At 36.1% G+C, this 26,100-nt stretch overlaps 1 protein-coding gene across 1 annotated transcript in view; it reads left to right on the plus strand.

Moving 5' to 3' along the window:
• ANO3 (anoctamin 3) overlaps positions 1-26,100 on the plus strand; it is a 434,362-nt gene that overhangs the window by 386,971 nt on the left and 21,291 nt on the right. Inside the window, exons 19-25 of the mRNA XM_047823497.1 lie at positions 8,031-8,067; positions 11,181-11,292; positions 12,045-12,102; positions 17,750-17,847; positions 20,684-20,817; positions 21,720-21,872; positions 25,095-25,242. Coding sequence (XP_047679453.1) covers positions 8,031-8,067; positions 11,181-11,292; positions 12,045-12,102; positions 17,750-17,847; positions 20,684-20,817; positions 21,720-21,872; positions 25,095-25,242 — 740 coding nt within the window. The remainder of the gene's footprint in view (positions 1-8,030; positions 8,068-11,180; positions 11,293-12,044; positions 12,103-17,749; positions 17,848-20,683; positions 20,818-21,719; positions 21,873-25,094; positions 25,243-26,100) is intronic.

Raw genomic sequence — 26,100 nt, forward strand, 5'->3', positions numbered from 1 at the left:
AATGCCAATAATCTTTTCTTTGTTCTTTTTAAGCTCTTCAAACCACATCTCATTTATTTATAATTTTTTTCACTTTTTTTCTTTAAATATTACCTATTACTCATTCATAAATTTCTAAGTACTCAGAGTTGTCTGTAGAAAGGGAATCACATCTAACATGTTGTATTATGTCTTTTGATCCAATGTACATCTAAAATATAAGAAAATTTGAAATATTTAATTGGTTCATGCAAAAATCATACCACTGGGCTAATTTTCAGTAGTCTTACTTCTTTTTAATGAGTCTTTTCCTTTCTGAAGTCTATTATTTTTATCTTTTTTTAGTTTTAAATTACAAAATTAATACATTGTTGCTATATAATGTACTGACAGTATGAAAACATTAAAAATAATAAGAAAAGTTGCTATTTTTTACCCAAAATTCCACCATTGTCACATCCAACCATAAACTCATTGTACCCATTGGAGGTCATCAATGTTAATGGTTTCATTTCTGTTTATTCCCCTCACCATCAAGTGTTAGTGCCTTCAAAAGAGTACCCTGTGTTCCTGTGTTTGACAGTTTGTTCCAAAGACCTACTGGTCTTCAAAAATATCTTAAGTGAATTAATGAACTGGGCTAATATTTTTGAAGATGGAAATTATTACATAGACAAAGAAAATGAAGAAACCCAATGTGTGTCATTAATTTATGCTTGGGAAGGCAAGCATGACACTTCTGGGAACAGAACCTCCAGGTCCAGGGTTCAATCCTTAATTTCCACCTATCTTTTCAGTTAAGCTGAAGAACTTGTTATGATCAGAACCTATAATTGAATAAAATAGGACCCTTTACCTTCATACATTTTCCTTAAAAAAGGATTCTATTTTCACCAAAAATTCAAGAAATTGAAATTTTGCTGCTGTTTCCCTTGGTGTACCAAACTCCAATTTCGTATTATTCCAGGTGCTGCTGAATGACCAATCCCTTAAGCTCTGACTCTGCCCCATTTCCAATCCCCAACCCCAGTTATCATCCCTTCCCTAGAATAACAATGAACCCACATACACACAGTCTTCTCTCTTATAAGCTTCAGATACAATTTGTTCTCACTGAGTTTGTACATTTAATGAGGTTCAATATATTCTTTACTCCAAAGTACTGCATTTTACAGATAACAAAGGCTAAACTAGATGGAATGAATCTCTAATTGTAGAAATAAGATCTCCAGAGGCCGATGAGGATAGCATTATTTTTGTCATAAAAACAATCTTTTGAGATTCTCAAAATCCCACTAGCTCTACTTAATTAATACAGGAGCCCATGTAACTACCTAGTGCTATAGCTCATCCATTGTTCCTGAGAGAAGACAAAACTGACTTTCTTTTTTCAAATGTTTATTTCAAATGTTATTCAAATGTTGGGAATTTTGACATAAAGATTTAGAGATTGTTGGAGGTGAACTAAGCTGTAAATTTCTCCTTTGCCCTTGCCACTAACTTAGGAAAAGATTTTTTAAATGGATTTAGCATAAAGGAATTGAACTACAAAGCCAACTCAACAAATGTGAAAAGAATGTCATATTCCTCCGATTTAATCAGTATAAAACCATAATGCCCTTCTGAATTTATGTATTCCCCCCCTACTCAAGATGTTAAGGCACTTCACATTATTTAACAGCCCATCTAATTTACCTGAACCCACAGGGTCAATTTAAGGTCTTAATCAAATAAACATAAATTAAAACCATTAATCTTAAAATGTCAACACTTTAAAAAAATAACACCACCAAAAAGAATGACCTAGAATACCAAACACTACCATCTGTTATTTTTGGACAAACACTAAATATGCAGCACATAAAAATGTGCTTTTTGTTTCTTAATAGCTAGACTGTGTGATCCTTGTGCTACCATAGCCTCCAAATGAGCATTTGGCGTCAGTCAAAATAGTCTACTAATTTCATAGACTTTTCAGCTATAATACATGTGCATGAAATTATTAAATATAGGCATGGCAAAGCCGTTTCAATCAGTCTAACAATTTTTTAAATCAGAAACTTTTAATATTTAACGTACACAGCCAGAAATCTTAAGTCATTCATGCATTTGTTTTGTCTCTTTCATCGCGTCAATGACTGTTGTGACTTCTGCTTCTGTAACATCTCTCTTACCAATTCCCTACTCACCATTCTCACTTCTACTTCCTTAGTTCAGCTACTTGTAATTTCTAGCTTGGACCATTGCAGTAGCCTTCTCACTGGTTAGTCTTCCTGTCTTTGTTTTTCAACTCTTTTCATCTTCCTTGCCCACTGCTCTTAGAAGGATCTTTCTAAATTGCACATTTGGTCATTTTATTTTGTACTTGAAACTGCTTAACAGGTTTCCATTGCCTCTAGTGTAAATTCTAAATTTATTAGCAAGGCATGGAAGACTTGATTATTTAAAGTCAGTTTTCCTTTCTCTTCTTGTCTAAAGTTGGGCCTCACTCCCTCCCTTTCAAACCACTCTTCTCGCTCCCTGGCATTTTACTTTTTCACAACCCTATCTCTTGGTCCACAGTACTTCCTCTATTTACCTTTTTAATTTCTTTTATCTCCTTGGAAGCTATTTCTTTACCTATGAAAATTCCAGTAAAGGATCATTTCCTTCCATAAAGCTTTTTCTCAATCCGAAATGTAGAATCAAATAATCTCTTCTTTGTGTTTATTTTTCTCACAAGGTGCTTGGACATGCCTATTCTCCCTCCTTATCAGACTCCCTTGATAGAATTAAACAATGCCTCCTGTAAATGCTCTCCTGTTACAGTGCTTGGAGCATGACTTTTCTCCCACTATCGGGGTGTAAGCTCCTTATGAGCAGGCCTCCTCACTTTTCTATCTCCAGGTCTTTTGCCTATGTCAAAAAGATATTTATAATATATTCTTCAAATAAATTTTAAATACTCTGTTCTCTAAATTTTCTAGCATCTTGAATATTATTCACATTGCAGAAATCTTAGCATCTTGGATAATTGCTCAAAGTTATTTTTGTTATTGGAATTATATTTTCAATGTCTTTCAAGTTTGCAGCACTCATTATTTTCATTCCAGCTAATAATTAAAAAGAATATACATCCTCTAAGGTTTCAAAACAAATGAATCATAGCATCCCTAAGTAAATATTCCATTTGGGATAAAAATATGGGTGAAAATAATTAAAATTTGATCACAAGTCCATTCTACAGATCATGAAAGTACTGAAGAATGTTTCCTGTCCTTACTCAGCTTCAAATCACCTGGAACACTTGAAAAACTAGAGATTTCTGAGTCCCATTTAGAATCTCCTGTGTAGAGCTAGGAAATCTGTATATAAAACAAAATATTCAAAAATATTCTCTAAGTGAGTCTGATCCAGCCAGTCTCTAAAATGCCATTAGGAAATCACCAATTTAAAGGATCTGAGGTAATTTTGATACATAGCCAAGATCAGAAACTACATTTTCTTTTTTTTTTTTAGTTTTTTTTTCAACGTTTATTTATTTTTGGGACAGAGAGAGACAGAGCATGAACGGGGAAGGGGCAGAGAGAGAGGGAGACACAGAATCGGAAACAGGCTCCAGGTTCTGAGCCATCAGCCCAGAGCCCGACGCGGGGCTCGAACTCACAGACCGCGAGATCGTGACCTGGCTGAAGTCGGACGCTTAACCGACTGCGCCACCCAGGCGCCCCCAGAAACTACATTTTCAAAACTAAATCGCAAATAATTTAACAATGATTAAAACTTCAACATATTATTTTAACATCTCTTTACCAGGTATACAGCTAAAAATCCACAAAACCAGAATTAGAAACCAGGAGTTACTCTTCACTAATCCCATCTTTTTGTCCTTTATGTTGCTGCCCTGAATGCTATACTACTTAAAGGTACCATAAGTAGCAGGGTTACTATTATATCAGGTAATATTTCCTGTGTGTCTCAGTGGGTTGAGCATCCAACTCTTGATTTTGGCTCAGGTCAGGATCTCAGGGATGAGATAAGATAAGATAAGACAAGACAAGATAAGATAATTTTTGAAAAATAGAAATTAAAAAATGCTTAAATGTGCAAGTATTCCAAAATGTATATTCTTGTTGCCTGGCAATCAAATCTTAATTAATTAAAGAATAGGTGACAGTAGCATGACAGCTGTCTGGTCTCATGATTAATGTGTAATTTTAAAGAGAAAATAGAAACATCACTGAAGAAATACTCTTGTAGTTTGAAATATCTGGGATTAAGCCAGTTAAACTATTTCAACATTGTCAACAAAAGAATGAGCTTTTTTTGATATTCTTCTTTTCATTTTAAAATTTTTGTACCCTTTGTACACTATCACCGAAAAAAAAAAAAAGGTAATTCAAAATACATTTAACTAAAGTATTCCATGTTGATTCTGGACTCTTTCACATGAGAGATTTATTTCCATCTCTAGATTTGAGAACATCCATTCTTATGTTTCTCTCATGGGCCTAACCACTGAAGACCTCAAATGTACCTAACTTCTTTAACACTTGGTTACCAATTACAATGCAAATAGGTTATTGTGGAATAGGGTGGATCAAAGGATTGGACCACACCTCTTAATGTGGAAAAGAGGTAATGCCAAATGACTCATTTAATAAGAGGACCAGCTTTTTAAAAAAAACATTAGTTTGTTCATGTCTATATCCATGGTTTCTAGAAATTCAGAAAGGTAGAATTGAATTCTACAGACCTTACCGTGGACTACCAGGCCCTGAAAAATGTGTTCCTTCTGAGACCTCTCTAACTCCTTTCTTACTACCTTGCTCCTTTACTGCCTCCCCTCCTGATCCTTCAACATCCTTGCCCTTTAACACACCAAATGCGTCCAATCTCAGGGCACTCCCACTTCCTATTTCTGCTCACTTCCAAGGTAGTGAGCTCAGATCTCTTCTTGGCTCCCTCCCTCACTTCACATATGAGCTCTAATGCTCAATTGTTGCCTTCTCAGAGATGTTTTCCTGACCACACTATAAAATAATACCATTTAATACACTATATAATACACCATAAAATAAGGGTGCCCACCACCCTTCTCTATGTACACAGCCTCCTGTATTTTTCCCTTTGGGTACTATTCTTTTCCTGACCAATTGCATATTTGTCATTTGTCTCTAACCACTGGTATGTAAGTTCCATGAAACTGGAGACTGTGTTTGTCTGTTTACTGTGTTCTTTTTTTTTTTTAATGTTTATTTTTGAAGGAGAGACAGAATGTGAGTGGGGGAGGGGCAGAGAGAGACTAGCCACAGAATCCACAGCAGGCTCCAGGCTCCAAGCTGTCAGCACAGAGCCTGATGTAAGGCTCAAACTCACACACCATGAGATAATGACCTGAGCTAAAGTCAGATGCCCAACTGACTGAGCCACTCAGGCACCCCTGTTTACTGTGTTCTTGAACACTATCTGGCCCATTAGAAATTCCTCATAATTAATATAACATAATTTAACATAATTAACATAATTAATATATATGACCAAGAGAATTTCAGCTTACTGAATGCACTAGAGAGTGATGGCTAGAAGTATAGGTTCTCCAGGGCCTCCGGGTGGATCAGTTAAATGCCCGACTTCTGGTTTTGGCTCAGGTCATGCTTGATCTCAGTCTGTGGGGCTCCATGCTTGACAGTACAGGGCCTGCTTGGGATTCTCTCTCTTGTGTTTCTGCCTCTCCCTCTCTCCCTCTCTCAAAATAAATAAATAAACTTTAAAAAAAGTACAGCTTCTCCGACAAGAGATCTATATATGTAATGTACATATATAGTGTAGTGACCACAACAATTGTCCCTGAACTTCCCTATTCTCTCTTCCCCCAAATACATATCCATTCCCACCTTGCACGTGTGTGTGCACATGCGTGCACACACACACACAGCCCATGATTGCTTGCATACAGCATACAGTTAGATATATCTAATTACGGTTTCTTCCTGCATTTTGTAGTTTTGGAGTTAACAAGTCAGTGTGCAGGAGTTGACTTTGTAGCTCATCATCATGGTGGTGCCAGTTAGCTACCATCGGGGCCTTCGATGATGCAGGTTCTCAAGTACCCCAGGAAGCTTTCCAAGACAATATTTCCAGGGGTGACACAGCATTTTTGTGATTTATAACATTCTTCCAAAGATTACTGTAATCCACTGGGGCATCTCCTATGGATATTTCCATTGCAGGGAAACAGACAGGTTCTGTGTACCAGGTGTTAGGACAAAAATCAGAAATGGTTTCTGGGACAAGGCACAGGATAAATGGTACGAGAGAACCATAATAGTAACTCCTGACTTGTCTGTTAGTTTAGTAGTGTTACTTAGGCAAGGTACCTGACGTTCTAAACGTTGGTTTCCTGTTCTGTAAAATGGGGATAATTATACCTATTTGATAAAATTGTTGTAAGGACCAAATTAAATAATATTATACATGAAGCACTGCTTGGCACCAGCCAAATACTCTAAATGGCAGTTATTTAAGTAAAATTTTCTTTCACTCTCTATGGGGGCACTGAATTTAGTGCTAGAAGCACAGTACTGTGGAAGTACTATTTGTTGATTTGTAAGTCTATCCTGTCACACTGCTTTGGAGTGTGGATTCTGTAATCATCTTACTTGATAAATGGGGCTTGGAAAAGAACATGTGAAGACAATTTTGGTACTCATGAATTCAAGGTAATCTTGTTCTAAAATTTTAAAAAAATCACAGTTTGTGTATATAGCTAAAAATTAAAACAAAAACCACAACAAACTGCACAAGAGGTAGAATGAGACTGTTTATACTCAATATAATCTTTCTGGCTCAGGATAGCTCTTCAGAGGAAGAAGTTTTGAATCAAGTAGATTATGAATAATCACAATAGTTTTAGTGAAAGAACTGTTAGGGGAAGTGAACAACTTTTAGAGTGTCCAGATACCTACCTATTAATTTGGCATGCCAACAGGTAGAGTTCCTGGAATTTATAATCTGAAGAATAATGTGTTGAATTATGGGGTTATGTAGTTATATTGACATGTACCCACATATACCCACAAGCACACACTACCTTTCTGCCTGTAGCGTATTTGTTTTCTGCAATATGTTTACTTGGAATTTTGGGAAATAGGTTTCCTCTCCTTAAGTCCGTATGAGTGATGGACCGGGTAAGAGGAGAAGGGGGAGGGTGGCAGAAGGTGAAAACTGTTACCACAAAACTCAGTTGTGCTTGTAACTTACTTTTGGATTCCACAGATTTTGCTTACCAGTCTTATTGTAACACCAAACCTATTTTGTTCTTTAAGAATGCAAGTTACCACACACTGTTTGTCTTAGCTTGAAAATTCTTTGTCAATAATAAAGAATCTAAACTTCCACTTAGAATTCCAGTATAGTTAAAAGTATATATAACTTGGTGATCAAATCCCAGATCAGCCATTGATTAGTTGAATGACTTTTGTTAAAAAAATATTTTTAGTTTTTTAAAGTCTCATTTCCTTGATTTATAAAATGGAAATAAAGATAGCTACCAGAAAAGACTTATTATTACAGAAACCAAGTGTGTCTGTATATATATATATACACATATTTATAACATGTTTGTATTACACATTATACATGTTTAGTGTGTGTGTGTGTGTGTGTGTGTGTGTGTGTGTAAAGCACCACATAGTAAGTTTTAAAGCATGCTTCAGCTTAATTAAAAATGTAGCCACTTTGGGGCGCCTGGGTGGCTCAGTGGGTTGAACGTCCAACTTTGGCTCAGGTCAGGATCTCGCGGTCCGTGATTTGGAGTCCCGCATCTGGCTCTGTGCTGACAGCTCAGAGCCTGGAGCCTACTTTGGATTCTGTGCCTCCCTCTCTCTTTCTGCCCCTCCCCTGCTTGTACGCTGTCTCTCTTGCTCTCAAAAATAAATAAACATAAAAGTTTTTTTATAAATGCAGCCACTTTGTGGACTATACTTTAGATCTTTCCTTGAATAGTGTAAATATCAGCCTCTTCTAGAAGAAAAGAAATAACATTCACTATTTGTTTTCTTTTATTACAGGCTTATGAAAAAATTGCTTACCTTCTCACCAACTTAGGTAAGTCCTTTGTTTTTACCTCGTTCCCTAGTTAGAGTAACATATGGACATATCAGTCTGTAGTTGCTTTATGTATTTTAGCATTTTTTTAATGTTTATTTATTTTGAGAGAGAGAGTGTGAGAGCACGTGCAAGCTGGGGAGGGGCAGAGAGAGAAGGAGAGAGAAAATCCTAAGCAGACTCCGGGCTGTCAGAGCAGAGCCCAGTGTGGGGCTGGATCCCACCATCTGTGAGATCATGACCTGAGCTGAAATCAAGAGCCCGGATGCTCAACCAACTAAGCCACCCAGGCACCCCTATTTTAGTATTTTAATATCAACTTCAGTTTTATAAATTGTCAATCAAAATGAAAGACATGCATGGAAGGTTGGAGCATTCTGTATAACTACAGAGAGGCAGTTTATGTAGTTAGCACACCTAGTTCTCCCTACATGGAAGTGCTTTTTCCCTACCTTAGCAGGTCTTTGGGCTTTCCCCCAAATATTTGTTTTTACCAAAATGTTGTACTATATGTACACAAATTAAAAGGCAAAATAGTATTAAGAAATTTATAAGTAAAACCAGTACTCTGCCACATTACCCATTCTGATTTTCCACTTTCCTGAGAGACTACTTTTTAATAATTTTAGTAATTTCTTTTGTTATTTCCTATCCTATTTCTAAATAATGTGTTTCTCTGACATTCTTGGATTTTTCAGCTTTGGGAAGCTATTGCCTTTCTATTCCAAATGACAAGAACTTAGGTCTTAACATTCTCTGCAGTGTTCTCTCCTTGCACACTTTCCCTCTGTCACGTGTTACACACACATAATTTTGCCTCCTTCCAAAGTAGTTATAGTCAACGGATTTGGACTTTTGTAAAAAATTTTTTAATGTTCGTTTATTTGTGAGAGACAGACAGACAGAGTGTGACCAGGGGAGGGACAGAGACAGAGGGAGACACAGAATCCGAAGCAGGCTCCAGGCTCTGAGCTGTCAGTGCAGAGCCCTACCTGGGGCTCGAACCCGCGAACCATGAGATCATGACCTGAGCAAAAGTCAGATGCTCAACCGCTCAACTGACTGAGCCGCCCAGGAACCCCTCAAAGAATTTGAACTTTAACTCAAATTAACAGTGTTTACATCATTGTTTTCTATATAACTGTTTTTATATATAAAGTATGGGGTGTACTATGATTGTTTCCTTTCTTATACAACCTTTATACTTTCATGATGCTAATAATACTTTTCCTTGATTTTCTACATAGTTTCCTTAATTTATCCCAAACTTTCTGCCTCAACTCTGAATGGTCTCTAAACACATTCAAAAACATCAAGTACTCTACTCCTTTTCTTTTCTTCTTAGAGTTATCCTTCCTGAACCCACTGTTACTCCAGTCTCGAGGGCCTACCCTTGACAGCTCAGAGCCTGAAGCCTATTTCAGATTCTGTGTCTCCCTCACTCTCTGCCCCTCCTCTGCTTGTGGTCTCTCTCTCTTTCTCAAAAATAAACAAACATTACAAAAATTTAAAAATTAAGCCAACTGATGAAAAGAATGTCAGTTTTGTCAGACAGAAGTCAATTCAAGAACAAGAGCACACATATGAAGAAAATAATAAGAATAAAGTCACCATGTTAATATTAGGCAAACCAAAATTTAATATCTGTTTGAGTGAGAAAGAGAGATACTTCATACTAATGAACAGTCTACCAGGTCAGTACAATAGTCATAATTTGTCTATATCTTTTTATAAACCTCCAAAATGTAGAAAGCAAAACATGATAGAAATCCCCCCCAAAATTGACGAAACCATACTCAAAATATAAGCCAGGATACAAAGCATTTGAATATCATAACTAACAAGCTTCTCTTAAAATATATATAAATGAGATGCTCAACAAAAAATATACATGTTCTTTTCAAACACTTGATAACATAGACAAAATATATCCAAATAATTTGAAAACAAGTGAAACTGCAGCTTTTTTGACCCAAAGCAGAAATCACACAGGAACGTTTGTGGATCATGACGCAATAAAATTAGAAGTGGAGAACCAAAAACAAACTACACAATGGGGATTTTTTTAAAAATCCATATTCTCATCTCTAAATAAGTTTTATGCTAACTTTGCAAACTGTTTAGAATGCAGCAGCGGTGAAAACACAACCAACCAAAACTTTGGAGCAACACAGGCTCTCCAGACTGCTGTCACTATGGCCCACCAACCAGTCAGCCTGGGGACCGCCCCACAGACCCCTGTCACTTCTGGCACATACTCTCGTTGGACTTGGACTCCCGCCAGACCAGTTCCCCTGTTCTGTGTCTGGATCATGCATACGGCGGGGCCCATCTTTTCCTGAGATCAGATCCCATCTGTTTTCTATCCTTCTTGAATTCTTTAATTGTATGAAAATGCATATTAGCTGTACATACAGCTCTTCTAGCCTTATTTGGATACTGGGTGGGAGTAGAGGCTACAATACACACTGCCACCTTTATCCCGTCTCTCTCATTATTTTTGTTTGTTAAGAGTCATAGAAACATAGGACATAAGAATGGACAATGTTCTTGAAATCATCTTGCCTAATTCCTTGTTTCATAAACATTAAAATTGGTTGCAAAAAAAATGTAAAGAGATCAACTTGAGATGCCCAGAAAATTAGGTGTAAAGTTGAGATAGGAGCTCAGCTCTTATGACTGAGGTAGCCCTCTTTCCTTTTACCATTCCACTTCTGTCTGTGCAAAATATCTATTCTTCAAAGAACTCTGTGGATAATTTAGGTCCTTATTCGAGCATAGCCAGTTTGGGTGAAGGACTGATCCAATGTATATGGTTACTTCTAAATGACAATAGCAGAGAGAATCCTGAAAATCTTTATATATGAATAGCAGGCATTGTATTTGTGTAGCTCTGGAAAAAGTCTAAAGATTGTATCGTTAGATCCCTTTATCAACCCTGTACAGCAGATATCATCATTCACATTTTGCATATGCTGACCTACAACTCAGAGATGCTGAATGTCTTGTAGAACTAGTAAATGTTCAGAACACGAACCTGGGGTTTCTGAGTCTATATCCATATTTCGTGTTTTTCACCTCATCTATGTAAACATATCCTCTTTTCCTTTTAGAATATCCTCGAACAGAATCTGAGTGGGAAAACAGCTTTGCTTTGAAGATGTTCCTTTTCCAGTTTGTTAATTTAAATAGTTCTATCTTCTATATTGCTTTCTTTTTGGGGAGGTAAGTCAACTTTATGCATGTTGTCTTTGCAGAGTGAAAAAGATTGCCAACGGTTCCATTGCCAGTTTGTTAACAAGGGTGACAAATTCTTGTCCCCTGCCTTAGAAAACTACTAGTCAGTCTTCGCATATGTTTCAATCAAAAAACTTCATTCAAAGTACAGGACAGGTGCCACTACCAATTAAAGTTGGCATAAAAAATAAAACCTATGTGCCATGCTTGGGTTGAATGATGATTATCCAATCATCAGTGATGGTTTTGTTAAATACAAAAATGATTTTTGTATAACCCTAGGTTATAGTTCCTTAGTGTGGAAACTTCTACCTATCACGATGACATTTTTTTCCCCTGTCTTTGCTGCACAATATGAAAAAGAAGCGTATTAAACTATGCTCAACACTCCAGAGGTACTGAAGCTAGAACCATTTTAAACTAAATAACTCAGCACATTACATTAATGTTCATTAGCTAGGTGCACAGAACATTAAAGATCTACAGGTCAAAGTGGAAAATTTCCTTTGGCTGGTTTGTCTGTACTTTCTCACCCCACTGGCATGGCATTCACACACCACGTTTTTTTTCCTTTTTAAGTCAGGTACTTTGATGTGTAAGCATGGTCTAAGTCAGCAGTTCGGGGACAAGATGCCCCAGTGAACCTTGATGTCTACCTACACATGCACTTGTTGTGATGCATTAGATGTTCTTCAGTCAACCCCACATAAATGCTAATGAATTAAAATGCCTTTTTACAGATTTGTAGGCCACCCAGGAAATTACAATAAACTTTTTAACCGGTGGAGACTGGAGGAAGTAAGTAACCTTGTAAGGGTGCGTGTGGGCCTGGGCGTGGATATGGGTCAGTGATCATAGAAGGGGAGTGGGTGGGAAGAGAGACACAGAGAAGTTGGGTACACGGAATTTCAGACATGCTGAAGATGTGTTGCTGGTAGAGAGTTCTTAAGGGTTCAGAAATGAAGGAACTACATCTTCCCAAAAGAAGGGTGTGAACTTAAAGGTTAAGCCCTAAAATCCTGACCTCAGCTCTTTAATTTTCTGTCAGATCCATTTCTTCGTTCACAAAGCCCAGAAATTTAGCTCCAGGAATTTTTCACTTTGGGAGAATTATTATAATCTATTACATGGGTTTTTGAACTTTTAAATATGTTAGGTTTCCTTTCAAGCAGGGAAACTTCATCCAAAAGAAATCTTACTTGAAACACCAATCTATAATTATATAGATGTGTGTCTTCTAAGTCTCAGTGTTTTGTGTTGATTTATAATATGTATGTTATAGAAACAAAAGGTCTAGTATTGCTAGATCACAGGGTTAAACACTCTATATATTGTCACTGAGACTGAAAAATTGTCTTCCAAAATACCAGTCCCTATAGCGTATGAGCCTGCTGCCTCAGACTTTTGCCAACAGAAACATTTTAACTTTTACCAATATAACATCTAAAAGATATCTTCTTTTGATTTCAGCTCCTTTAATTATGAGTAAAACGGGGAATATTTTTCATATGTTTGTTGGATAGTTTATATTTCTGTGTGTATGCGCTATTCTTGCTCATTTCCATTAGACTATTTTTCTCTGTCCTAATAATTTATAGACTAATAGGCTCTTATCTTTCAAATTTGTTCTAAAATGTTTCTCATTTTCTTGTATATCTTAATTTTGTTTTGATGCATTTTTTTAAAAACTGTAGAACATTTTTCAACTAAAATATCATTGCTGTTAATGACTTTGGGCATTTATATCATGCCAAATAATGTGTTTTTCATTCTGGAAATTTAAAAAGAAAAAGCCTCACACTTTTACTTTTCACTAATGTTGTTTTTTAAAATATTAACATCTTTGTTGCATTGGAAGTTTATTTCTGTGTAAAGAATAATCAAGATTTCCCCCCACCCCAGTTAGCAGTCACATTTTTAAGTAATAATACATTTTTTCATCACTCAGCAAAATAAGATTTCAGGACTTATTATATTCTCCATCTTGAAATCATGTCTGTTTCTGAGCTCTGTTCTGTCTCATTGGTCATATGGTTTATTGCTTCTCTAGTTAAAAATTGTTTTAATTATTCTAATATAAAATCCAATTTAATATATGGTAGTATTAGTAGGAGGTCATAATTTACAGAGAGGCTAACAAAGGATTCCCTGAGAAAACAGATACTTCCAGTCTCTATATAAAAATTTCTCCAAAACTCAGGGGAGTTGTCATTGATATTGTCTCCCTAGAGCCTTCTAGTTGATTGGAATATATGGAGAAAACCTAAAACTTCCTGAGAACAACATGCTTTACATCATAGAAAACTGGTTCAAATGCTAACCTTGCTACTTATTAATTCTTTGCCCTTAATTTAATCCCTCTGAATATCTGTCTCCTCATCTGTAAACTGGCAGTAGTAATACTTAGGTTGCAAAGTTGTTTATAGATAAGAGGCAATTTGCATAACACACTTATCACAAGCCCTGGTCTTTGGAAGGCACTCTGATTGTAGCTGATAGTTATCAATGCTCTGTCTCCACAGCCACCTGGGTATTATCCTCTCAGGCGAAGACAGATGAAGGCTTTCCATAACTCCGGCCTTCAGGAAGTCCCCAAATCAAACTTGCAGTTTTCACTCATAGCCCAGATTATCCTGTATCTGCTAAGAGGTTTTCATCTACCCAGTTTGGGACCCAAGGCTTACTTTTTACCAGGAGTGATCAACTGGATTTAGCAAAGGGCAGTGTGGGGAACCGAGTGGTACAGGCAGGTAGATCTGCATATTGATGGCACTTTAGGAACTGCTGTCACCAATAATTTTGTTCAATTGGATACTTTTACTCTTAAATGTAAAATTATTGGAAGTCATGGTTCTTCTTTGGGAATCCCAGAGAAACAATCCCAATATTGGTGTGAAGAAAAATGTTTCATAACCATTGTAGACATTTTCCACAATATATATGGATGGCCGTGTTTTCCAACAAATTATTATTTATTTTGAAAAAAATCAGTGAAATTAAAAATGTGAATTTTCATTCATTCATTCACATCTAGAAATTCTAGAACTGTACACATAAATCTACTTAATGGAAGATAAAAATTGACTCTCTGAATTCAATCATACCACAAGCATTTATTGACACATACTCTATTCCAGCACCCTACTGGGTAATATGGGGTATACAAATGAAGACGCCCTTTTCCTTTCTTGATTATGTTAATAGTTTTGAAGAAAAGAATATAGCCGTGTTATATAACAAGTATTTTGTCTTTGGAGTCTGACGATCTACATTCTAATTCAGTCCCACCCAAATGCATGATTTTAGTATCTCTAAGTCTCAGGTTTTTCTTTTGTAAATTGTGATAAGAATAACTATCTCAGTAGTATTGGTGATAGGAGGATAAAACTGGATCATGCATGTAAAATCCCTGGTACAAATAGTGGTAGCTACTATAAACAAAGAAAAGTACCTCGGTTTTATTTAAAACATTTATGAATTGGCTATACTAACCTTTCTTCATACTATGCTGTATAATATCTCACATAAACATGTTATGTAAATCTGGGGCGCCTGGGTGGCTCAGTTGGTTAAGCGTCCGACTTCGGCTCAGGTCATGATCTCCCGGTCCGTGAGTTCGAGCCCCACGTCGGGCTCTGTGCTGACAGCTCAGAGCCTGGAGCCTGTTTCAGATTCTGTGTCTCCCTCTCTCTCTGACCCTCCCCCGTTCATGCTCTGTCTCTCTCTGTCTCAAAAATAAATAAACGTTTAAAAAAAAATTAAATCATGTTATGTAAATCTATATAAAATGTTAATAATGGCTAATATTTAATGAGTGCTTGCTATATGCCAGCACATTCCAGCAATTGTCCCTAACTGTTCTAGATGTATTAATCCATAAATTATTTTTTTTAATTTATTTTCAACATTTTTTATTTATTTTTGGGACAGAGAGAGACAGAGCATGAATGGGGGAGGGGCAGAGAGAGAGGGAGACACAGAATCGGAAACAGGCTCCAGGCTCTGAGCCATCAGCCCAGAGCCTGACGCGGGCCTCGAACTCCCGGACCGCGAGATGGTGACCTGGCTGAAGTCGGACGCTTAACTGACTGCGCCACCCAGGCGCCCCTATAAATTCTATTATTATACTCATCTTACAGAAAAGGAAATAGAAATTGATACAAGTTCTATAATTTGCCTACAATTATAGAAACCTACTTCCAAATTGATGAAGTCATCAGTTTGATTCAACCAACCTAGCATCAGAGTCTGCGCTTTGAACATTGTGCTTTCCAGCCACCATTGGGATAACACAGAGACACAATCGAAAACATAAAGGCAATTGATTTGGATCAGAGATGGCTGAATGATTGCTGACTCACACGTGTAAATTGGATTTAGAGTAAACATACTTCATGTGAAAGGAACACGGGTATCAGAATCTGATAGTCCTGTCTGTCACCTAGCTTTATCATCTACAAAATGAAGATACCAACACCCATCTTATGAGGTTCTCAGGAGGAGCAAATGAGAAACATATGTTAAGGCCCCCAGCTCTGGGCTGTCCACAGTCATATGATTTTTTTTGGGTGGGGGGGGAGGTGCAAAGAGAATGAAAGCCTGGGTCTCCTGCATGCTCATTTATGCTCTTTTACTCATTCAAAGTATAGGCTCTCTTACCAATTGAATTTTAGAGTTGAAGGACTATATTTTTCCAGAGGGAACCATTATATGAGAGGGGCAGACCCACAAAAACTATTTCTGCCCTATAAACCACAAAGTCATAAAGGCTCAATTTTAACAAAATTAAAAATGGCCTGTCATCCTGGCCACTTTGTCCTATGACTGTGGAGAGTGAGCCAATCACATGGTTCTATAATGGTCTTTGTTTTCCCTTTCCACATAATAATATGCTCTGGTATTCAAGGCAACAAACACACTTGGTAAATAGAATTCATCTTTAATGTTATATACAAGAGTAGAGGATTAGGGTGCAACAGACCAAGGCGTTCAGTTCCATTACCAACAGTCTACACTATATGACCTTGTACAAGTTAATTTACATCTTTGAGTCTATTAAAAAAAAAAAGTTTCCGCTTGCAACTGGGGTCTATGCCTGCCTCTGTAGCTTAGTAATTATTCTGTTTCAGACGTTGTATGGGACCCATTTATCATATATATGTGGGAGAACTAGGGGGTCCTAAATTAATCCTAGAAAGAAAGGGCAGGCTTACATGGGAGAATTGAGACTTCTCCACACAGTAAAAATTACCGCTGGCAAGCCCTCTCTCTGGCTCAGTTTAGTGAGTTTTAAATTACTGGGCTGGAACCAGAAAACCAGGCTCTTCGTGTCCTAATTATCTGTTCCCTTTGAAGTCCCACTAGTACCAATTTGGTAGAAATAGAAACTGTGGATCAAAGCTATAGTGACTATTGTTCTTATGAGCAGGACAGGAACCCATTTCTAAAGAAACAGACCCACGCTTTCCTACCCAAGTGTCTTCTACAGTGCAAAGTTTTCAAGCAAAACACATTAGTTGCAATGTTCATTGCAATCACATTTTTGTTTGTGGGGGTTTCTAATGCTACCCTTTATTGCATATCTGAAAAAGCAGAGAGCCACAGAGAAGGCAAAACTGGGTCATACTGACAAGCCATTCTGTGGCATGCTTTTATCACTAAAAAATACATTCGAGGTAGATATTCCCTCTTCAGGATATAGAGCAACTGCTACCTACCTTGAGAGTGGGCTAGACTGAATGACTCACTTAAGAAAAGAACAGGGAAAGGGCAAAATGAGTAACTTTACAGTATAAATACCTGGCAAACACTGTATCAACCAAGTGATGAAGATTAATGTCACTAGTGATGTCGTGTGGAGAGCATGTAGCTTCTGATGGAATGTGATGAAAATGGTACTTTATGTTTGTGATCTCCTTCCATCCTCAAAACACATAAGCCCAGGTTAAACACATGAAAACATCAGAGAATGTTGGTTTCTCAGCTTTGACAAATATACCCTGGTGACATATAAGGGGCAATGGAGGACTGAAGTGCGTACGGGCATTCTCTGTACTATCTTTGCAAATTTTCTACATTTAAAATTATTGTAAGACAGAAAGTTTATTCTAACTTACACATTTTTCTATCTCCTGATTGTTAATAGATATATAGTATTCATAGCAATCATTAAATAGGATCATGCCTAATACAGACCTTGGCAGATAGTAAGTGCTCATTAAAAGTTTGATTTCTTGTTATTGCTGTTACAACTTTGATCACTATTCTTCTCTAATTACTGAAAACATCCCTATCAGGTGCCTTATACATGTTCTGTCTTCCTTGTTTTTATTTTCTTTATGCACTGAGATAGTCCTGCCTGGTTTTAGAATTTGCTGTACAGTTTGAGGGTGGGGATGTGTAACCAACTGAGAAGAGCAAAATCATAGTTGTTGTTCTGTTTCAGTGTCATCCCAGTGGCTGTTTGATAGACCTCTGCCTCCAGATGGGAGTGATCATGTTTTTGAAGCAAATATGGAACAACTTCATGGAACTAGGATACCCGTGAGCACTTTATTTTTTAAACTTGCCTTATTTAAACTTGCCTTATTGGGGCCGGGTAACCAGACAGATGAAAGTTCAGTTCCCTCCCTGCTGCTCGCCAAATGTGTGACCATGTGTGAGTTAGTTAACTTTTCTGAGCCTCAGTTTTCACATCTCAAGAGGGTATCAATGGCTGTATGTGCCTTGAGAACACTGGTAAGGAGTAAAGGAAATAGTGCATGTCAAGTACCCAGTACTCTGTTCAACATATTAAGATGCTTTTTGCTATTTTTAAAGCACTATTGACAGTACAGGTTCTTAAGGATAAAAATAACTTTCTGGTTTCTTCTGGCTACCAAAATACCAAGGCAGATGTTGTTTAACAAAGAGAACCTCTGTTCATGCTCCTCAATCAAGAAACAATAAAACAAAGATACAATTTTGGATAGGGAGGACTTGTACTCTTTATTACACCAAAAAAAAAAAAGTCATTAGAATAGGATTGATTGGGGGTGCCTGGGTGGCTTGGTTGGTTAAGCCTCCGACTTCGGCTCAGGTCATGATCTCGCGGTCCGTGAGTTCGAGCCCCGCGTCGGGCTCTGTGGTGACAGCTCAGAGCCTGGAGCCTGTTTCAGATTCTGTGTCTCCCTCTCTCTCTCTGCCCCTCCCCCCATTCATGCTCTGTCTCTCTCTGTCTCAAAAATAAATAAAAACGTTAAAAAAAATTTTTTAAAAAAAGAATAGGATTGATTGTGAAAACTATATATATATATATATATATATATATATATATATATATATAGTATTCTGTTTTGTCTCTTTAGATAGGGTTTAACTATCTGTGAAATGCTGACATGTTGAATGCCTACTTTTATATCATATAAAATAGTATTACTCTTCCAAATACACTGGAATACAGTGTATGTAAAACAATGTCATATGGAAGCTGTAAGGCCTAATCAAGGTTAAAAACATGACTATTTTGAGGAATTTCTTGACGATAGAAGGACTAGTTAACTGATGATATAAATAGCTTAGGTTTAGTCATCAAATTATCCCATCATTCTTTCTCCTTGTTGGCTTACAAATGGTATTAGGACATTTCAGAGCAGAGACCTTAGGACTGGAGAAGTGATATCAACCCTGAAATCTGCCATGAGACATTATGTTACATATTAGGGAGTGAGAGCATGGACTATGAAATGTCTGGGACCTGGTTCAAATACTTTCTCTGCCTCTTGCTAAAGATGCTTATAATTTACTTTACCTCTCTCTGACATTATTTTTTTTTTATAAAATAAGGGATTTGTGGAGATTGCATGAGATACCCAGTGGTCTTTAACCTTAATCAATAAACAACTGAGCCTTTTTGTGAAGAGATCCTCAATATTCCAAAGGGATGAAAATGAATCTCTTGTAAATGAAGAGAGCATAGGGATGTAGGGATAGAAGATTGGGTAGCCCACCCCATCATTCGTATCCCTTCCTATCCTTGATTCATCTCTTTGAGACGTAGGGTTTGGGAATGTCATTTGAAAATAGCTGAGGAGATTAGGGAGCAAGTGCCTACCACAAGATCTGATGTGTTGTGAAATAAATAGCTTCATAAGCACCATCAAGATGGTATAGTAGTCATTATCTTATTTAGAATGGCTATTGTTATCATTTTCTGTGTACTTCTGTACATATCACACACTTTGGATAGCACATTTTCATGATGGCTTTGCCCAAGTGGTCAGCCTGGATTGTGTATATCAAATCCCAAATGTACAATGGTAAGGGGCATTCTGTTGGTGTTCTTTCAAATCCAGCAGGAGTGAACCAGTCACTGAACAGTAATTTTGAAAATTTGATAACATGGTTCTCTTTTTTAAAGTAAAATCTTAAGCAGACCAAAGAAAATAAAACTGAACCAACCAGGCCTGCCTCAATCCCAACACCCAGCCCCTTTTCCATCTTCATGAGGTCCCAGAGGCAACTTCCATGGGACATACACTGAAGAACTACCTGACTTTTGGATCAATGGTTATTTTTTCAACACCCACTGAGTATAGATGTGTAATTAATTATATGTGAGAGTTGAGGTACTATTCACTGAATCCTGTAGGATTCACTTCATTCTAGAGGTAATTGTCATATAATTAATTGCCCAGATGTCCCCGCTATATGCATACTGGGATATTTCTGTGCCATGTAATTTCAAGATTGCCCCTACGCTAGGGAAATACTGTTGTTAATTCCTTTCCAAGTCTTTTAAATGGACTGAGACACAGATCCATTGCCTGTAAATTATTGTTCACTATATTAACAGAATGTAATTGTTAATACTCAAACCCTTCACATTCATAAACTCAGAGGTGAATAGACTTACTAATACATTGCAGGATAGGGACTAGAACCTATATCTCTTGAAACCTTAACTAGGACTCAGTTATTCAATGTGAAACATGACTTTACTTGTGTTTCAAGAGCACAGCTCAGCTGATTTTGGGTTATGAGCAATGAAGAGCTCAGATCCAATCAAATAGGCAACATAGAAGTTTAAGTATTTATATAGGTTGGAGTGGAGGAAGGAATCAGAAATGGGTATTTATCTAATAAATATCAGGAAGCACCTAAGTGCAATGGGAGGAATTAAATCCCGGATACATATGTAGACATTTAGAAGATCTAGGAAGGCTGAGACCTATTCTCTCATCTTAAACTTGGAAGTTGAGACCGTGCAAATATCTCTAATTCCCAGAAATGCATAGTGTACTCCCAGAGTAGTGATATTTGTCTTTTCTTAATGCACTACAAATTGTTTACTACATACTTACCTAAGAGCTCAAAAGCCTTTGTCTGTTCTGTGATATAGGTTGATCCAGAACTGGTGGTCACGACATAAAATCAAGCGAGGAGTACAAGATGCTTCCATACCTCAGTGGGAAAATGATTGGAATCTGCAGCCCATGAATATTCATGGACTTATGGATGAGTATTTAGAAATGGGTAAGGAAAGAAACTTCTACACAGCTCTTTGGCTTTCTTGATACTCTTTTGTTACTTCACACAGGCTTTGGTTTAAGAGAGAAAACCATCTCTGTCCTTTCCAACCCCAGGCATTCTAAAATACATCTGTACCTTTATCTCAACATAACTAGAGAAGAGATTAAAACATTGTCCTTGGAAGGCTCACAGATTCTGTCCTCTGTTAGCTGTAACATTTGACCAAAATGAAGAGTTTTCTCATAGTAGAATACCTAGCTTTAGTGTAGGTATTTAAAAGGAACAAAATAAAGCAGAATCCATTCCTGTGTCAATAACATACCATCCTGCCAGGATAAAGCAATAATTATTTCGTACAATAAACCTTTGCACAGACCTGGTATGAGTTCGATTGAGAAACCCACTTATTTATATTAAGAAAATAAGGATTCCCACTCCAGCTGTTAAAATCTTTGTGTATTGTCTTGACATTTACTTTTGCTCTGGACTTTACTTTTTCTCATGTATTAAAAAAAAAAAAAAAAAAGACAAGATTAGGTTTCTTGGGTCCCTTTTAGAGCTAAGCATTTTTCTTCAAGCCCTCCTCTTTGACTTTTTTTTTTTTTTATTCACTCTTTCTTCACGCTGCATGGCCTAGGGGTGGAAAGCACATAAACTTTCAATCCATTGAGATCAGAGTTTAAGTGCAGGTTTTAGGATTTTTAGCTATCTACCGTTTTGCAAGCTTACTTAACATATATGAGCTATAATTTTCTTAGCCGCAAAATATGATGAGCATATTTACCTTGTAGGGATATTGAAAGGGTGAAAGGCAATTTATGTAAAGTACCTAATATGGCACAAGGAAAGCACTCAAGAAATGATATTGTTTGTATTACTAATTTTGTAATGCTCTCCCTTTACAGTTTTGCAGTTTGGTTTTACCACCATCTTTGTTGCGGCTTTTCCTCTGGCCCCTCTTTTGGCCTTATTAAACAATATCATTGAGATCAGGCTGGATGCCTACAAATTTGTCACCCAGTGGCGGAGGCCTCTGCCGGCTCGAGCCACTGACATAGGTAAGATTCAGGAATTAAATGGTTCTTGCATTGCTAAGGCCATCAGGTGCCTTGAGCTTAGCACCGTGTGGGTTTCTATTGTTGGGGTTCCCTTCCAACTATAACAAAAACTGAACAATTTTGGTTAACAAAATAATGAAATGAACACTAACTTACTTGGGAGTATGTTTATACTAAATATGCTATTTCATGAACTTGTTTATAACTAAAAATGATCTCATATACACATTTCCATGTTAATAAAAATTGCTCTGCTTCATTTTTTATAATTCCTGCACCAATTTCTATTACATGTTGTGTGACATTTCTAAAACCTCATTCCCTTAAATAGAGATGTTTAGATTGCTTCAGTTTTTCCTATTATAAACAACACTGAGGTGAACATACATCTTCATACATACTTTGGCTGATTATTTCCTCAAGATACATTTCTAGAGTGGAAATCCTATGTCAAAGAGCATATACATTAATTTTTTTTTTACATTTAGCATAATGCCCTCCATCCATTTAAAATTTTAATAATTTCTCAACATGTTCTCTAGAAATACTGTAACAATTGATACTCCCACCAGGTATAAGAATGGTTCCTTTTTTTTACTGTTGTTCATCCTCACAAATCTGAGGAAGAAAAACATGTGATCTTGTTATGTTTCCCCACATTTTTATAACTATGAGATTAAATACATTTGTATTTCTTCTTTACTAGCTGTGTATGAAGTTTGTCTATTATATTTGATTTGGTAATCTTTATCTCCATGTTCACAATATTAACCTTTGATATATAGGTTGCAAACATTTTCAAATGCTGCTTTTTAACTTTTCACTCTATCATGAATAAGTTTTTAAAGTGTGTATATTATCACATTGATATATCTCTCTTATAGTTATTATTTCTGGCATTCTTAGAAAGTCCTTTAGAACTCCCAATTTTTCACCATGCATTTTTTTTTCACCATGTATTTTAGATATGTGTATGTTATTTGGTTATCTGTTAGCCCTTTATGGTTTTATTTAAATTGTTGATCTAATTGGAATTTGTTAATAAAGGGGTTGAAATTGGTATCCAGCTTTTTTTTTCCTAAAGAGTAGCAAATTTTCCCAAAACCATTTATCAAATACTTCATCTTTCCTAGCTTGTTTGAATTATCTCTATATACTAAATTCTATATAAACTTAGGTATATTTCTAGAATCTCCATTTGTCCCTTTGATCTGACTACTTATTTTTGGCATACTGTTTTAATAAACTGTGATTTTGTAATAGAAATTCTAAGTATATGAAAAAGCAAATTCATACTTTTCCTTCTCCTTTTCGGGAATTTTCTGGCTAATATTGCAAAGTTATCTTTTTGGTTTATTATATAAATATATATATATATGTATATATATATATATATATACATATAGTTAATTATATGTATGTACATATATATGTAGATGTACTCCACAGCCAACAAAGTTTATTTCAAACATACTACTAACCTGCAGAGAATGCTATTCAACTTGAGTTCCCATTTTTTAAAACAACTAAAATTATTACTATTATTTAATTTAAATATATTTATCATTTCATTATTAAAGTAATATGAGCACATTAAAGAAAATCTGGAAAATAAATCAAAAAAGAAAAATCAAACTCCATTCCAGGCTTAATTAGTGTTTATTGTACTTTCCAATGCAAAATTTATTACTTTGTTAACTGTTGTAGGTTGTCTTGCTCAAACCAGACAACAAAAGGTATAAAAATAGTTAATATTCATCTTCCCTCTTTGCCTGTCCCTTCTACCTCAGGGCGTGAGTGATATCAGCTAGGCATTACACTTTGTCAGTGTTTTTCTTGCTCGTACAAATATACAAAAAATTGTACACTTATGGATTCTGCATTTTTTTTCTTCATGAATATCCTCTAGCTCAAAACATATTGGTGTCATTCATTTTAATAGTGTAATAATACTCATAATAGATGTATGATAAGTTGTATAGTCATTTACTTAGTTGTCCCAAGCAGGGAATAAACATTCATAAATATAACTATGAATAAATATAGGTGTAAATATAGACACAGACATAGATATTATATATATTGTCTATCACATATCCATAGATGTGTAAGAACAGTGTAACTCTGTTGTACAGATCCCCAAAATAAGGCCTACCAGATTAAAATGTATTCACATTTTAATTTTAAAAGATATCAGATTAATCACCACAAATACTGTAACAAGTCCTACTTCATACAATTACTTTCAAAAGGGTTTCTGTTCCCACAGTCCCTCAATAGCAGTGGATGGTAAGAGACTCAAATCTCCTACAATCTAATAGATTAAAAAAAAAATCTTATTTTTTTGAAAGGTGTTTCTCTGAAATGCTAATTTTCAACTAGTGATTGATTATTTTCATTTCCATAGCAATTACTCATTGGTATTCTTGGCCCATTTTTCTCTTGGGTAGTTTGCCTTATTAAAATTGTAGGACATTTTTGTGTATTCTGTATAATAACCCTTTGTTTTTTGTGAAGCAAACATATTCTCTCTGGCGATTGTTTTCTTTTCACTGAATATTGTTACTTTTGTAAAACTATATGTTAAATTTTGATGTATTCAAATGTTTTAATGGATTCTGATTTCTTGTCTCATGATTTTTTATGTCATGTATTTTTTATTTTTATTTTTTTCATTACAACTCAATATAATGAAACATAAAGATTTTGAAAAACAAAGAAAAGGGATGAGGGTTGGAGACAGTTGCCATCCTATCTAATTACCTTTAGCACTTTTGAGTATTTCCTTCCAGGACTTTTTTTTTTATCAATACTTTTAAAACAATGTTTAATCCTGTTTCAAATATCACTTTTGACTACAATCAATATTATATGGATACTGTATACAATTTTAAAAGCTTTTTTGTGTGTCTTTATACCAGATTGGGAAAGCCCTGGGTCTTGACGCAAAACTAGTTTTGCACTTTTACTTTAAAAAGGTACTTGAAACAATTCCTAATGATATTTTAATTTTCAGATCTCTCTAGGTAAGGTTTACCTTCCCTCTGTGGAAAAGTATTCAGTAGATTCCAAACTGTACTGAGATACTGTGCTAAGGAAGGAAACAATGAACAGACCTGGGGTCCCAAAATAAGTAAAACATTCTCTCCAAAGAAGACTCATTAGAGGGTTTTAATGTTTTTTTTTTATTTTATTTCCTATCTTTACTCTTTCTCCTACTAGGTATCTGGTATGGAATTCTTGAAGGAATTGGTATATTGGCTGTTATCACCAATGCGTTTGTAATTGCTATTACATCTGATTACATCCCACGTTTTGTCTATGAATACAAATATGGCCCCTGTGCAAGTCGCTTTGAATATGGTGAAAAGTAAGGTTGAAATTTACACATTTTTTCTTATATATTTTGTTTGTGATTGAAATGGGAACTCATTGGGAAGTTTTGTTCTGTGACCGTTAAGGTTAGTGTTTTTGATCATTGCACTTAAAGTGTGCTTATTGGATGAAATCAAGCGGAATAAAAAGGGCAACAGTGTTTTTTATGCAAAGATTGTGAAGTCTCTCTCTGTTTTTACTTGTAAATGCATCACTGGTACCCAAATGTTAAAAAACATTATAATGTATTTAGAAGTGGAAGAGACATTAGAAATCATGCAATGCAATCTTCTGACTATATAGATGGAAAAATTGGGCCCACACTGGTTAATCAAATTGCTACAGGGAATAAAGCTAGTTTGTAGGAGATACAGTGCATGAAGGAAATGTCAGCTACATGATGAGAGAGTTGTCAAAAGGAATTTATAGCTAGGGATTTTAAGGTGCAGAAAATATTGCCCTGGATCTGTGTCCTTTTTTTTTTTCCTTTGAAATTAAAATTTGAATCCATGCTTTAGAGCAGGGTTCCTCAACATCTGCACTATGGACATGTTAGACCAGATAGTTCTACTTGCAGGGATGGTGGGGGTGTTTCTGTGCATCGTAGAATATTTAGTAGAATCCTCGGCTTCTACCCAGTAGATACAAATAGCAACCTTCCTACTCCTCAAGTTGGGACAACCTAAAATTGTCTTCAGATATTGCAAAATGTCCCCTGAAGAACAAAATCACCCATTTTGCAACCACTGTTTTAGGGGAAATGTGTTTTTCACATCTTTCCTTCTTGAAAGCAAGTATTAGGAAAGAATGTCAGAGAGCACTAGCCATGGGGAATAGAAATGGGAGTTTCAGC

Source organism: Prionailurus viverrinus, chromosome D1, assembly GCF_022837055.1.
Source record: "Prionailurus viverrinus isolate Anna chromosome D1, UM_Priviv_1.0, whole genome shotgun sequence".
Lineage (NCBI taxonomy): Eukaryota > Metazoa > Chordata > Mammalia > Carnivora > Felidae > Prionailurus > Prionailurus viverrinus.